At 34.5% G+C, this 15,583-nt stretch overlaps 1 protein-coding gene across 1 annotated transcript; it reads right to left on the bottom strand.

Annotated features, from left to right (window-relative positions):
- Positions 1–6,636: 6,636 nt before the first annotated feature.
- On the bottom strand, positions 6,637–12,769 carry LOC108332132 (protein BOBBER 1). The gene is made up of 6 exons (XM_017567274.2): positions 12,320–12,769; positions 8,025–8,197; positions 7,859–7,907; positions 7,542–7,708; positions 7,089–7,172; positions 6,637–6,990 (listed from the first exon to the last, which is right to left on the bottom strand). The coding sequence occupies exons 1-6, from the start codon at positions 12,702–12,704 to the stop codon at positions 6,952–6,954; spliced, it is 897 nt and encodes a 298-aa protein (XP_017422763.1). The 5' UTR covers positions 12,705–12,769; the 3' UTR covers positions 6,637–6,951.
- Between the last annotated feature and the right edge of the window lie 2,814 nt (positions 12,770–15,583).

Below are 15,583 nucleotides of genomic sequence, written 5' to 3'. Positions count from 1 at the left end.
ATAGCGTTCGTTCAGTAGCGTTCGTCTAACAGTGTTCAGTGAATAGTGCTCGTCCAAATAGTATTTTACAAATTTGTTGGATTCTAAGTTCCTTTGCTCTTGGGTTGAATTATGTGTACCAATGTTTGGAATATTGTCTCTGACATGATTTATGTGAAAATATGTGAATGGATGAGATATGTTGGATTTATTGTGGTAATATGGTAGTTTCTAGTTATTCATGACTTGGGTTAAGGTTCAAAGTAACAGTATGATTCATGGACGTAATTCCATGATCCTCAAGGAGAGGATACATGGTGGTGTTTTGGGGTTGTATAGAATGATTACATGGTAGCTCAGTTTTGGGGGTCATCCTGAAACTCCAATGGTCTTTCTTCTCATGTAGAGAGGATTGAACCATGTGGTGAGGAGTAGCAGGAGGTCCAAGTCTTGGGTGCTTCCATATGATCCAAGGTGAGTGATAACGGATTAACCTCATGACTATGGTCGGGCGATAGTGCCCAAAGTTCCACCGGGCGGTAGTGCCCAAGTTTCACCAGGCGGTAGTGCCAGGGCGGTAGTGCCCAAGTTTCATAAAGCCACCACGAGTGCAAGACCCACCATAGCTCGGTAATCATTCTTGTCCGGACGAGTCGGGGTATAAGGTAACAAGTCTTGTGATGTCAGTTTACCATGTTTGGATGACTTTTGCATGTCGTGTGAGTGGGTGAATTGTGGTTTAATGAGTATGCTCTAATTGTTCTTTTATACGAATCTAAGTATGATTACATGAATTAACTGTGCTATATGTATAATATGCTTTTTATATCTAGCTCACCCTTGCATTGCTTTATGTTGTGTGCTGTTTGGGTATGTTTCTTTGACGATGATCATCCACTTGGATGGGATCAGATGTTGTCGCGGAGATTCCCGTGGAGCAAGAGCTGGAGGTTACTGATGTTGCGGAGTAGTCTTCTTAGAATTTCCTGATTGAACACTTGTAGTGTTTAATCCTTTCAATTGTTCAAGTTTAAATTTTCAGTTTCTTTTATTTCTGGATGACTGTAATTTCACATTTAATTACACGTCATACTCCGACTGTTCTCTATATTTGGATGTTAACGTCTTTATTATATAATATTAGTGATTATATAATCGGGATGTTACATTTGGTACCATGTAAATAGCTAAGAATTTTCTTTACAGTCTTTCCGTGATCCATTTCAAGATTATTTTGATATCGTCCTAACATTTCAACAACAAAATTGATATTTGGGCAAATGCAAGTTTGAGCATACATCAAACTCCTAACTACTGATGCATAAGGAATGAACTCCATGGCCTTTCATTATAAATCATTTTTAGGACATTGCAGTTGACTAAACTTATCCATTTTTTGAATTGGAACTACTTTAGGAGAACATTTTTACATTCTAAATATCTCTAATACTTTCTTAATATAGCCTTTTTAAGACAAACTTAATAATTCTTATGATCTATCACAAAATATTTTTATTCCTAACAGATAACATGCCTCACTCATTTCAAAGTTGTTAGAGAGAAACTTCTTTACATCATGTAATATAACAATATTATTAGTAGCAAAAAGAATGTCGTCAACATATAGAACGAAAATAACAAACTTGCTCCCATTAATCTTTATGTACATACATTGGTCAACGAAGTTCTTTGCAAAACCATATGAAGTTATGGTATCATTGACTAGTACAAAAATCGCGTACAACATCGAATATTTTGGCTTTTAACGATAAATTCGCGAACGACGTCATATAAGGAGACGTTAACTTAACGTCGAATTTCTCAATATTCGACGTTAATCAATTTTTTTTTAATTAATTGTGATCATTTTTTACAACTCTACGAGACCTGGAAAGCAAAAAAACAACAAATTTCAGTTTTTGCTATTTTATAAAGCATGAACTATGAACGTGTAGTGTAGTATCAACAACAAACAATAATAACCAACAACAAACAAGTTCAATCAAACAATAAGAAAAACAAACAAGTTCAACTAAACAACAACAACAAACAAGTTCAACAAAAAACAACAACAAACAAGTTCAACAAGTTCAACAAGTTCTTCAAAACGAAAATGAAAACGAAAACTAACCTTCAAAAAGTGGGTTCGTCGGAATAAAGTTTCGTCACAATGTGAGAGAAAATAGAATGCGCCTATGAAGGACAAGAGCACAAAAATAATTGGTCAAAACAAACAAAAATTATACATAAAGTACTTAATTAACATGCATTTTAATCAAATGAAAGAAAGATTACATGTGATGCTAATCAAATGAAAGAAAGATTACATGTGATGCTCGTCAAACTTCGTTCGAGAAAAGTTTGAGAAGAGAAGAGGGTATAGCGCGCTAAGATAAAGTGAATGAATGTTCAATCTTCCGCTCAAATTTTTATTGAATTCACTAACTTTTTGACGTCGAATTTAAAATTCATTCGACGTTTTATATCCTTTTACGTCGAATTACAATTCTAAACAACGTTTAATAATTGCATTTATTTACAAAAATGTCACCGCTCATTTTTAACATTGGTTATTCAGTGGTTGAACGTTAAACGCTTGACCTTATACGCTGTTTTTGTACTAGTGATTAAATTTTAGATACCATAGTCGAAAAGTTTATTTGAGTCCATATATTGACTTCTTCAATTTACACACCAAATTTTCTTTTTCTGTTATTGGGAAACCTTTTGGTTGATCAATATAAACTTCCTATTCTAAGTCATCATTCAAAAAGGTAGTCTTTACATCCATTTGGTGAAGCTTTAAATCATAATAAGCCACCAAAGCCAAAACAATTATCAAAGAGTCCTTCTTAGACACATGAGAGAAGGTCTCTTTGTAGTCTGTTAAGAAGTGGATTTTAAACCTAACTCAACTCCACAAAATCGGCTTGTAAGGTGAGGTTTGCACCCACTTATATAATATAAATTGGCCTTATCTCTACTCGATGTGGGACTTCCAACACACCCCTTTCACACTGAGGTATATACATCTCGAGCGTGAGACTAGATATTAATGGATGGTCCAATAACAGCACGACAATAGGTGAAACAACATGCCCAAAAAACACCGCTAGGATAGGCTTTAAACTGACTCTAATACCATGTTAAGAAGTGAACTTTAAGTCTAACTCAACCCCACAAAACTGGCTTGTGAGGTGAGGTTTGCACCCACTTATATATATTATAAATTAGCTTTATCTCTAGTCGATGTGAGACTTCTAACACACCCCCTCACGCCGTGGTATAGACATTATCTGAAGCATGAGACTAGACATTAATGGGTGGTCCAATAACGGTCCGATAGTAAGTGGAATAACATGCTCAACAAACAACAAATATCGCTAGGATAGGCTCTAACCTCCATTTTTTAACATAGTCAATGCCATCCTTTTAAGTAAAACCTTTGGGGACAAGTTTAGCTTTATACCTTTCAATATTGCTTTTTATGTCACGTTTGGCCTTAAAGACCCATTTACAACTGACTCTTTTTGAACCCTTAGGGAATTCAACTAGATCTCATACTTTATTGTCATCCATTGATTTCAATTCTTCTTTCATAGCATTCAACCAATTTTTTGAATTGTTACTTTCTATGGCTTGTCTGAAAGAGACTGGGTCCTCATCAATGCTTAAGTCACATTCATGTTCAACAGAGTAAACCATATAGTCATTCGAAATAACGAGTCTTTTTCTCCTTACAGACCTTCCTAATGTTGCTTATTGTGGTTCCTTTATCAATTTCTTATTTGTAACTTGCACATTGTCAATTGACTCAACATTTATATGTTCATTTTGTGGGATTGAAACATTAACTTGTTGTCTCTGCATGTTATGTGACTATGATACAACAATAGGGATAACAACTTGAGAAAACAAATTAGGTGTAAAACACTACTAGTATTATCTTGAATGTCTACTATTCGTGATTCCTCACTCTTACTAAATTGTCCATTTTCAATGAACCGAGCATTATCAAACTCAACTATTCTTGTACTATGGTTAGGGTAATAAAAACATTCATCCTTTTGATGTTTTAGGATAACCGATGAAGTAGCCATTAATAGTTCTTGCTTCAATCTTCTTTTCATGTGGATTGTTTAACCTTACCTTTGCTAGACAACCCCAAACATGAAGATGTCTTAAACTAGGTTTCCTTTCAATCCGTAGTTCATAAGAAGTTTTAGGAACTACTTTACTAAAAACCGTGTTAAACAAATATACAACCGTCTTTAATGAACGCATCCACTAAGATAAAGGAATATTGTTATGACTTAACATACTCTTATCCATATCCATAAGAATATGATTCTGTCTTTCTCACACATCATTTTGTTGTGGTGTACCAGACATTGTATATTATGCATATATACCCCAACTGTGACGATACTTTGCAAATAGACTTAGACATTATCCACTTACTATAATATTCACCACCTTTATTAGACCTTTTCACATTTCTATTTAATTGTCTTTCCACCTCATTTATGAATACCCTAAAGACATCTACTGATTGAAATTTTTTATATAATAGATATATATAACAATAACGTGAGAAGTCATCAATAAAAGAGATAAAATATTTTTCACCATCCCAAGATTTAATGTCAAATTGACAAAAATATCAGTGTATATTAACTCAAAAAGTTGACTACTTATGGTGAGATTCTTTTATATATGTTTTATTTGTTTACCCTTAATACAATAAATACATACATCCAGTAATCAAAATTCAATTGAGATAATATTTCATTTTTCATTAACCTCAACATCCTTTCTTTTGATACGTGACCCAATCTTTTATGTCATAAGAAAACAAAACATTCATTTCGTACATTACATTTACTATCAATAACATGTTCAACATTAAACAAAGATTTAGAAAAATTAACCTCAAGATTTAAATGATATAAATCATCCAATAAAGTACCATAACCATAATAGTATGCAAGTTTATACAAATGAAAAATATTGTTTCCAATCCTAAAATTAAAATCTAAACAATCCAAGATTAAAACAAAAACCAAATTCCTAACAAAACTAAAGACATAAATATACTTTTCAAGATGTTGATAGCAATCAATATCTAAAGTAAATTTGGAAATTCAAATTCTTTCTATATGTACTTTCATTTTGTTCTTCATATATAAATATTTTACAATTTCTTTTATAGATTAGATTGTAGGAATCATTGCGTAATATTAGAAACATGAGTGGTAACTCCAAAACATAATACCAAAATTATTAAATACTTCAATAAGATTTGTCCTCTCCTACAAAATATATTTTCACTAATCCAATTTAAGTTACTTTTATCTTAATTCAAGTGAAAACAAACATTCAATTTCGAACCCCGACATTTTATTTAATCGATACTCATCATTTGCACACAAATTCAACATCAAGATCATACAAACATATTTAATCATCGTTACAAACATTTATACAAAGTAATTTTCTTAAAACTATCAAATATATAATTCATATAAAAGATACAAATATGTGTAAATATCCATTTCATCATCATAAGTACAATATATCAAAAAAATAAAAGTTAAGAAAATTATATACTATAATTAACACAAGATATTATTCAAATCTTAATTAACATACATTCATCTTTACCATGTATAATTTCAACTATATGCGCACAAAAGAACACATGTATCACTTTTTTTTAAAACAATTACTCTAATTTAAAATTTGATAAGTTAATCTTGAACTATTTTTCATAACCTTCGCGACTATAATCGATATTAAAAGAAAACGTCAACTTCGAAACTTAGAAAACAAAATTTATAACGATAAAGTTTGAGTAAATAAAAAGTAAATTAGCTTTTCAATATGCATATCGCTTGCCTTAAAACAATCAAACTTTTTCTTTTTTTATCTATTTTAAACATTATCAACAAATTTATGTATGAGTATTTACTCCCCTGTATAAAAACACTCTTGTCCCACTTGAGTCCAGTTCATAATCAATAGTTTTCTTGACCAATCTTGTTTCAGAAGAATCTTCAGTGAATCAATCTTTGACTGTCATATATTTAAGAAATGTATGCATATAAAAAATATCATAAAGTAAATGACATATATTTATAACGTATGAACTTAATGCTCAAATGGTATGACTTTTTCTTTGTGATGTTCAGTAAATTTATCAACAGGGCCGGCTAAGGATAAGGCCACTTTAGGCCTCGACCAAAAATATTAATCTCCACAGTAGCATATTTTGTGAGAAAAAAAAGGGTTACTAGTATCTGCTTGGGACGTCAATCGCAATATTTTTAAATATGTTCCAGTTACAAAATTTCTTATTTGGACCATCGCAATATTTCTTATTTTTAACATTATCATTTTGATGTTGGTGAAAATACATATCTTAATTACTTAACATTTTAAAGGTTGGAATAAACCGTAGCCATTAAGATATTGACTATAATAAACAATAATTAGTTGCTATTACGCTTTTCGTATATTGAAGACAACCCTTTTCCTTTCTAATTTTCAACGAATTCTAAACAATAATAAAAATTTATAGAAGAACTTGTATCATGGAAATTGATACAAAAAACCCTGTTTGTTCTAACGTTAGAAAGACAATTCTCAAAGACAATGTTTCAATGTGAACAAGCGATTCAAATTATGTAAGCACACATTGATAATATCAATAATAGTAAGTAACAACAATTCTAACGCCAAACCCTAAATTGAACAGATACTTGATCCTCTCCAAGCCGTTAAAGAAAATATCTAGCAACAAATTCTCCGTCCAAAGAACAAACTATCATGATCGAGTTCATTGTGTTGACAGCCCAAAAATAGGTTACGAGATACTATGCAACGGTACAAACACTATAATATAAGAAAGCAGGACCAGCTTGTACGCAATGAAGCAAGACCCAAAAATACATATCAAGAGTAATGTACCATTTATGATATCTTAGCCCTTGAGAAGTCCATCTCCGGATGCTGCAAAAAATAGCCAAAACATAAACAGACAGATCATTAAAGCAACTGATAAAGTGAAAATTTATCGAAGAGAAGTGAACAAGATAGTAAAGAATAACCTCCGCCATAAATTTCTTCATGAGTTCCTGCTTCTGGAGCTCTTCACTGGTTGGAAGACCCATAGACTTCTGCCTCTGGTCAAACTGCAAAACCGCAAAAGAGAATTGTAATCCAATTAGCAAGGATACGTCTTTCAGATCTAAGCAAAATGCGGAGATGTATATATCTAACAGCTATACTAGAAAGATCAATTCTTCAGCCTTGTGATCCTAGGGCTTAACAAATTATGGTTTCACAAACTTCAAACTAAGATATATTCATCAAATTACAAGATACATAACACCACACACAAAAACACCAGATAATTTGTATGGTTTATATATTAACAGTTTATCAATAAATGAATAGGTGGATTCTAAACATCAAAAGAATATTAGGAAATGATGATGATAACAGAGACCAAACAACTGCAACTAATATGACCAGTAAGTGTAAATATAATCAATGATTACCATCATTTTTTCAACAGTCTGACGAGTCTCTGGATCTAGATCAGAAAGTTTGCTGTTCTCAGGTTCAACCTTTTGGGTATCAATTTCAGGATCACCTTTCACTAGACATTTCCACCATTCCATTTGATCATGTTTGGTCAAAAGAATAGAAAGTGCACATTGATCCTCTGAAAATTAGGGTTTGATGTAAAGTGTAAGATATGAAAAGGTCATGATCCAATACCAATAAAAAAGATCCAAAACGGCACCCCCAATATTATTAGCTCGCATATAATGTAACTTCAAAGGTTTATCAATCGCTGTAAGTAGTACAGTACCTATACTCCAATAACAATCATCAGGCTTGACAGACCGATACAACTCCCCCTGAAATTTTTAAATTCATTTATAAGCATAGCCATCACTAAAATTAGCACATAGATAATAAATATCAACTAAGTAATCGTACCATCAGTAATGAATGCTCTAGAAGGAAAAACTGACCTCAATAATTGGAGGTTGGCCTTTGAGTCCAACTTTTAGATGGTTCTTCTTTATCTCACAGACGACAAACCTTGATTTGGTTCCATTAGGCACTGGAACATTCACGTTGACTTCTTGAAGAGTCTGAGTCCAAGAGTATTGCTCTAGATCCAGTCCATTACCCTTGTTTGGAACTGATTAAGTATTGAAAGAAAAAAAATCAAGACAATATCAGCAGCAAATCAGGTATGTGTGTTTAATGAACATCTGTATACATTAAACAAGCAGTTGAACTACAATAACACCATTTGTTCTTGTAACAGCCACAACCTAGACGATCAACATAGCCCGAATGGTCAACCCCCATCTCTTAGAACAAACCAATGAGCCCAACCTACCACCAAATAGACTGACCGACCATACACCAGCCCAAATGGTCAACCCCAACTTGAAGAGCAAACCAGCAAGTCAGGCCAACCACCAAATATGACGGCCAGCCATACACCCTTCTAGATGGTCAAACCCCCAGCTCAAAGAGCATACCAATGAGCCTGACCAACCACCAAACCGACCAGCTCAGATAGTCAAATACTAGCTCAAAGAGTAAACCAACTAGCCCAACCAGTCACCAAACAAGCCAACAAGCCATGCACCAGCTTGAATAATCAAGCACCACCTTAGAGAGCAAGCCACTGAGCCAAAATGATCACCAATCAAACTGTTTGTCCTTGAATTGGATGGATCAGAATGAAAGTACTAGAGTAGATTAACCTTAAAACTGATTAATTTAAGATACAATTGGGCCATAATTAGGCCAACGTTAATCAAAACCCACTACCAAACTTATAAATAAAGGTTTAAAGTAAGAAGGTAGGTGATGTTAATTAACTATTGCATTCATTGCTATTTGTTAAAAGCTATATAGACTTTGGCATCAAAGTACCTTTTACAGGTACCATCCAACCGATTTGGATGCACAGGAGACCACTCACTGGACAATAATTGGACCTTGGCTGACACAACAAAGCCTGGACAGTTGACCTTAACTCCACACTCGAAACATTTTGGTACCTACTATGGGACCGAGTGATCAATGTTATAACCCTATGGTAACCACAAGAAACATGACAAGCAACATAGCTACAAAGGAGACTAACAACCAACCCAATCAAATTGAGATGCTCAGAAGTGCAGATGAAGGAGATGAGTGCAGATATGAAGAGGAGCTGGCAACCCTTAACATAGAGAGCACAAGTATGCGTCAAGAACAAAATGCTAGGAATTCAGTGCCTTATGCACCAACCCAACCCACCCTGACTAGGCCGCGCAAGGACCCATGCAGAACTGCTCATGATGGCAGCATGAGAGCCAACAGGGATCACCCGTCCATGCTCACTAGAACACAACCAGGTTGCTTCCTTTCACACCAGACATAATGGAGACCCTGTTTGGTAACAGATGGACCATCCCAACTTTTGAGAAGTATCAACCCCACCAGTTTTGACGAACATCATAAAATGTTCATGAACCAAATGGCATTCTACACCTCAAGTGACCCCGTTTGATGTAGGGCCTTCTCCATCTCGCTCAAGGGAGAAGCGTTGGCCTAGTTCAATTCCCTACCACCCAACTTAATCAACAACTTCGCCACCATTCGCTCTAAGTTTGGGGCATAGTTTGCTACAAGTTAGCCACACGATCTAACATCTATTGCCTTGGTGAATATCATGCAGAAGAGGAAGAGTCACTCTAGGCGTTCATGGAATAGTTTGGGAAGACAACAAGGCACTTCCAGAACCTTAGTCATGAGGTGGCCTTGCAACAAATGATCATGGCCTTACAGCCTAGAGCCTTTGCTGACAACCTTTGTATGAAGCCAACAGAGGACATAGACGAGCTAAGGCAGTGAGCCGCTCAATTCATGCAGGTTGAAGAAATGCAGGACTGCTGACGACAAATGAGACAGGAAGCCCGTCGAGCGATAAGATGGCAAACAAGAAAAAGCACAGGGAAAAGAGCAACACTCGCTCCAAGGAGTTGTCTAGGGGGCCACGGTTTCATCAATACACTCCTCTTAGTGCACCTACGACAATGATACTTGAAGAAGCTCTAAATGCCGAGTTGTTACCACCTCAAAGGAATAAGGCCATCCCTCAAGATGCCGATGGCAATAAGCATTCCCTATATCACAAGAACATGCAAAACACAATGAAGGATTGTACCACCTTCGTGATAAAATAAAATAGTTGATTCGAGCGGACCACCTCAAGAAATACGTCAAGACCGAGAGGGAGGATAGGAGCCTGCCTCGCAGGCGCAGTTTTAAGAGAACTACACACTACAATTCGAGAACTGAGTATCGCACATAACCCTCTAATGCAAAAGCTGAAGCAACCGCCCACTCAGAAGGCATATCAATACAATCTTAGGGGGATTTGCGGGAAGTGGGTCTTCAACATCAGCGTGCAAAAGCCATATTCGAGTACTAAAGACTATTCATCTCATTAAAAGGAAACTGAGGATTACACCTCCCATCACTTTCACGGACGACGGCTTCAAAGCTCCAAACCCCAACCATGATAACCCAATGATGATCAATATTGATCGACTAGGGCAGCTCGGCCAATATCTTATATTGGAAAACGTTCCTGAAGATGGACATATATGATGACCTCATTGTGCCTTACAATGTGCAAATCATACGATTCTTGAGCGAGAGTGTGGATACACGAGGATATTTGGATCCCAAGACGAGGTTCGAAATTAGACAGAACAATTGTAAGGTCCATGATTTTTGAAAATTAACAAAAAGTTTAGTAAGTTATCACAAATCGGTAATCAATCATGAACAAAGAAGTTAACTTACTAAACACATCATCACAAAGGGTCAAAGACCCATGACACAATAAGGGTCTTTCAGAAGGAAGACAGTGAGGGAGCTGGTCAATAATCACTAGTGTCACCACTTCATCGGATGTCATTGTAAATATGTGCCAAGAGGTCACCCCTTTAGGATCTTGGGTCCAGTAGAAGAGAATCTAAGCTGATTGTCCACATAAAAAAAGCACTTCCAACCGACCTCAATGATTCCAACCTTGAAGTACCCATTCTTACACCCTTTGAATGAGGCCACATACAAAGAAAACAACCACCTCCCCTTTGACCCCACACCCAAAATAGTTCTAATCCATAAGTACTATGTCAATGCAACAATAGGATAAAATGCATGGAACACGTATTTTTATTCTAGCCCTCTCTCTTCCTAACAAATTTTCTATTCACTAATGATTTAACCAAGGTATCTGATCAGGACCCTTGTCCAAAATGCCAAAAGGTGCACTTTGAACATAATGTCAATCAAAAGTGAAAAATCTTATATTGGAAGGTGCAAAAGTATACTCTACCACGATTTCAAATGAACACTCCTAATAAAAAATTTCTATTCAATGGTTGCTTAACTAATCCCCTAAAGACAGTGGTGAGGGGTGTTGGAGTTGACATGTAAGTGACAGTCCATCACCATATAAATGAGAAAGATCAACAAACCTATTCGATTTTGGCTGGAAGTTAGTGTCATGTTCTTGGCTCATGGCCCACGGGTGAAATCTTGCCTGGTTTTCTTCCCCTAGGATTCTCTAACAAGCCAAATACATGCACTATTGCTAGATATTGTGCCTTTAGGTATTGTACCGTATGGTTATCCGATCTGATCAGCCACAGATCGGACAATCAACCATAAGTCACATCATCTAACAAACCATTAGTGAACCTGGTCGGCCATAATTTAAACCGATTGGTCATCCATCGGAATACATTAACCTTAACGCTGATCAACTTAAAGATAAAATTTTAAATATGATTTGTTGCCATTGGATCGTGATTAAGTTATTACTATTTTAAACCTCGTCCTGAAATCTATAAATAAATGTTAGAGATAAAGAGATAGTTGATTTTAAAATCAGAATGTCTGCTCCATTATCCTCATAATAACTTCTAAGACTGTTAACCTCCACCCCTACCCGAAAAAGGTATCAACCCCCCATTTCAACCCCAAATTAACGCAAACAGTAAGTTGACAAACTACCTATCACATGCAATGGTCATTACATGCGTTGCCACTGTACACCTAAATTAAACGGAAGAAAAATAAACGATCTACAAGAAAAAAATTGTTGTTAAACAAGGACATTACATTCCCTCATGACTCCCAACAAAGCAAGCCCTTACTCTCAGCGACACCGTCAATTAAAGAATTTTTAGGGCAAGACATAATAATCGCACATTGGAAAACGATGAAACGGTTTCCGCTAGTTTACCTTTGGAGGCGCCGCTGTCTTCTTCCGCTCTGTGTTCCTTCTCCTCCTTCAATCTCTTCTCGGCCTTTTTTCTCTCCTCCGTAGCTTTGAGTTCCTCCCTTTTCTTCTTCTCCGCCTTCTCCCTCTCTTCGGAGGCCTTGAGCTGGTCTCTCCTCTTCTTACCGGCAGCGCGCACCAGCGACACTACCTGCTTCTCGGCGGCCTCCGTGCCCAGAAAGTCACTCTGTTCGGAGACAAATTCAAATACTTTCTGGAGGAAAGCGATGGGGTTTGATCGGTCGAAAGGGGAAGTGAAGGATGTAGAAGAAGAAGATGAAGAGGATTGGGATTGCGAGGAGCGGGTGGGTTTCTGCTCTTCTTCGTTGAAATCGGAGATGATAGCCATTGGAGAGTTGAGAGAAGAGTGTTTGCCGCTGTTGAATGGATCCCCTCTTTATTCTGAAACTTTGAAATCGAACTTTCCAGTTCCCTAAGTATTTATACAATTTTAAAATATGGGCCTTTGTTGGGCCATGCCAAAAATGTAGAAATCAAATTTTACAATTGCATTTCGGAAGTTGCTCCCTCCACCGTTCCAAGTCCTTCTGCACCTCTTCACTATTTTTTTTATTCCAAAAATATTCTATACTTTCTCATTATTATTTTTTATTCCAAAAGTATCCTCCCTTCCCTACTATCTTCAACAATCTTTCTCTTTCTCTCTGCATTAATGGAGCATTCATATGGCTTAGATTTAAACTTTGATATATTGCAAAATATAAAATTTAGAGGAAACTTCAATATTAGTGATTCTACCACTTTCATTTTATAAACTTAAAAATTAGATGCAAATACAAAATAATAAACATAATAATATTAATAATAACTTTATAATGACAAAAGAACTAAATAAATTCCAAATCTTTAACAAATAACTTTTCTTTTATATTTCAAGTATTTAATAATATTTTTATATTATTTATCTAATAAATTAAATACTTTATTCAAGTTATTTGAGTCAAACATGTCGATAAGTTAAAACATAATATAATGTTAAAAATTATAGATATTAAATGTAAAAAAAACACACATATACATAAACATTTTTCTAGAAATTTAGAACAAAATTTTACCATTTATTAAGTAATTTGAAGAAAAAAAAATATTGAACAGTGAAAATAAGATTAAATCAAACTTATTTAAGGGAAAGTGTAAATAAAATTTTGCAATATATTACAAATTTAAATCTGAGCCATGTGAATTGCTCCATTAATGTGGAGAGAGAAAGAGAAAGATAATTGAATATAGTGGGGAGGTGTAGGGTATTTTTGGAATAAAAAAAAATAGTGGGGAAGTGTAGAGTATTTTTGGAATAAAAAAAATAGTGGAGAGATGCAGAAACACTTGGGGTGGTGGATGGAGCAACACCCTTACATTTGATATTAAAAGATAAAGCTATTTACTAAAAACTTACTCATTAAAAATATAATTATTTTATTTAATATATTGAACTCAACTTTTTAATTTTTATCATATAATTTAAAAATATTGACCATATGAATTTAATATATTCTAACAAAAATAGAAATCAAGAGTAAACATGATTAACGTTATTATGATATTAAATCTTCTAAATATAACATTGATCGAATTCACCTTAATCTTAAATCTTTGTCAGAATATGTTAACTTAATTTTGTAAAAGACTTTTCTTAAAATAAAAAATTATTAACTTTGCAGATAATAAGTATAAATATATAAGTATTAATTATGGCAATTAAAACTACTATTTGTCTAATAAAGAAAAAGGTACGAGTATTTATTTTTCAGATATAAATATTATGTTGAATATTTAATTTATCTACCCATTATCCACATGTGTTGGTATCAAAGATAAAAAAAAAGTTATTCTCAATTTTGGTTTCAAATTTATTTGGAAAATTTTAATAAATTTATTATTTTTATTTGGTGTAATTAAATTCTTTAATTTTAAAAAATATTTAATTAGGTCATTCTATTTAATTTTATATTTGTACATATCAATCAATTTGTAATATTTTTATTTTTCAATTTAAAAAAAGGTCAAATTATTTTTATACAGTGTCAATAATATATTTATATAATGTCACGTGTCAATATTATTGTAAATTGAAAATATTTTAATTTAATCTAGTCATAATATTTAAAATTTTGAGTTAATTTAGTATAAATTTGTATAAAAATGAAACAATATTATCTTTCTATGAGTAGTAAAAGAAAATGGTAAATTATTGTTATATCTTGGAATTTGATGAGTTTTTGAGGCATGTATTTGTTTTCTCTTCTTAAGTGGTGACTTTGAATTCATGAAAAACCATTATTCTTTTAGTCAAGCCAAGCTTCAATCTTAGAAAGATCTTTTGACCTAATCAATTGTTTGTGAAGTGTGTGAGCTAGATGATGTGCAAAAGCTGATGAAATTCTATGATAAGGGTTTCAGTAGGGTTGAAATCCTTAATTCAAAACATTTAAAGTTGTCCACTCCATCATGCAGGTTGTGTTATTCTCTCTCTTCTTCTTGTTCTAGCCATGGGGGAGGGTGCTTGTAGAAGACACTCTGACGCTCAAGTCAGTGACTTTGTGTAATAATCTTGAAATAAAGATTAGTAATTAGAGTTAATTACCTGTCTTCTTTGTAAGACATATATTTATAAATATTATAATGAGCTTACCATTAGGTCTGACTCATTAATCACCAATAAATAGTTATTATTCTCCTTAACCATTAATTGCTATTATTACCCAGATTAATTACCAGTTAATGATTGTTGTGGACCGGTAAGTTCCTTGTTGGATGGTCGACCGCTTGGTTCTTTGGTTGACCGAGTGGTCATACAGTACACAAGCCCCCAAGCCCGAACACGATATAATGTGCGAAGGGTTTTTAGGTAGTATGCTTCCGATGCGGATTAATTTTACCTTCGACACGTGTCTTTGTGTGTTGTTGTACGTTTGACCAAGATTCTGAACCTCTTGACCACTCGTTAAGTAAGGCAGGAGTTGAAAAAGTTCTTTGACCACTTTTGAGTGACTGGACAGGAGTTAAAAAACATTCCCGTCAGTTGGTTGAAGGTAAGTCAAGAGTTGAAAAACGTTCCCTAACCACCTATGAAGGGTTCAACAAGAGTTGAAAAGCGTTCCCTATCAGCTGGTTGAAGGTAAGTCAGGAGTTGAAAACCGTTCCCTAACCACCTATGAAGGGCTCGACAAGAGCTGAAAAATGTTCCCTGCCAGCTGGTTGAAGGTA

The sequence above is a fragment of the Vigna angularis genome, chromosome 4, assembly GCF_016808095.1.
Source record: "Vigna angularis cultivar LongXiaoDou No.4 chromosome 4, ASM1680809v1, whole genome shotgun sequence".
Taxonomy (NCBI): domain Eukaryota; kingdom Viridiplantae; phylum Streptophyta; class Magnoliopsida; order Fabales; family Fabaceae; genus Vigna; species Vigna angularis.
Note: the sequence above shows the minus strand (reverse complement) of the source record. Positions and strands in the feature narration are given on the sequence as shown.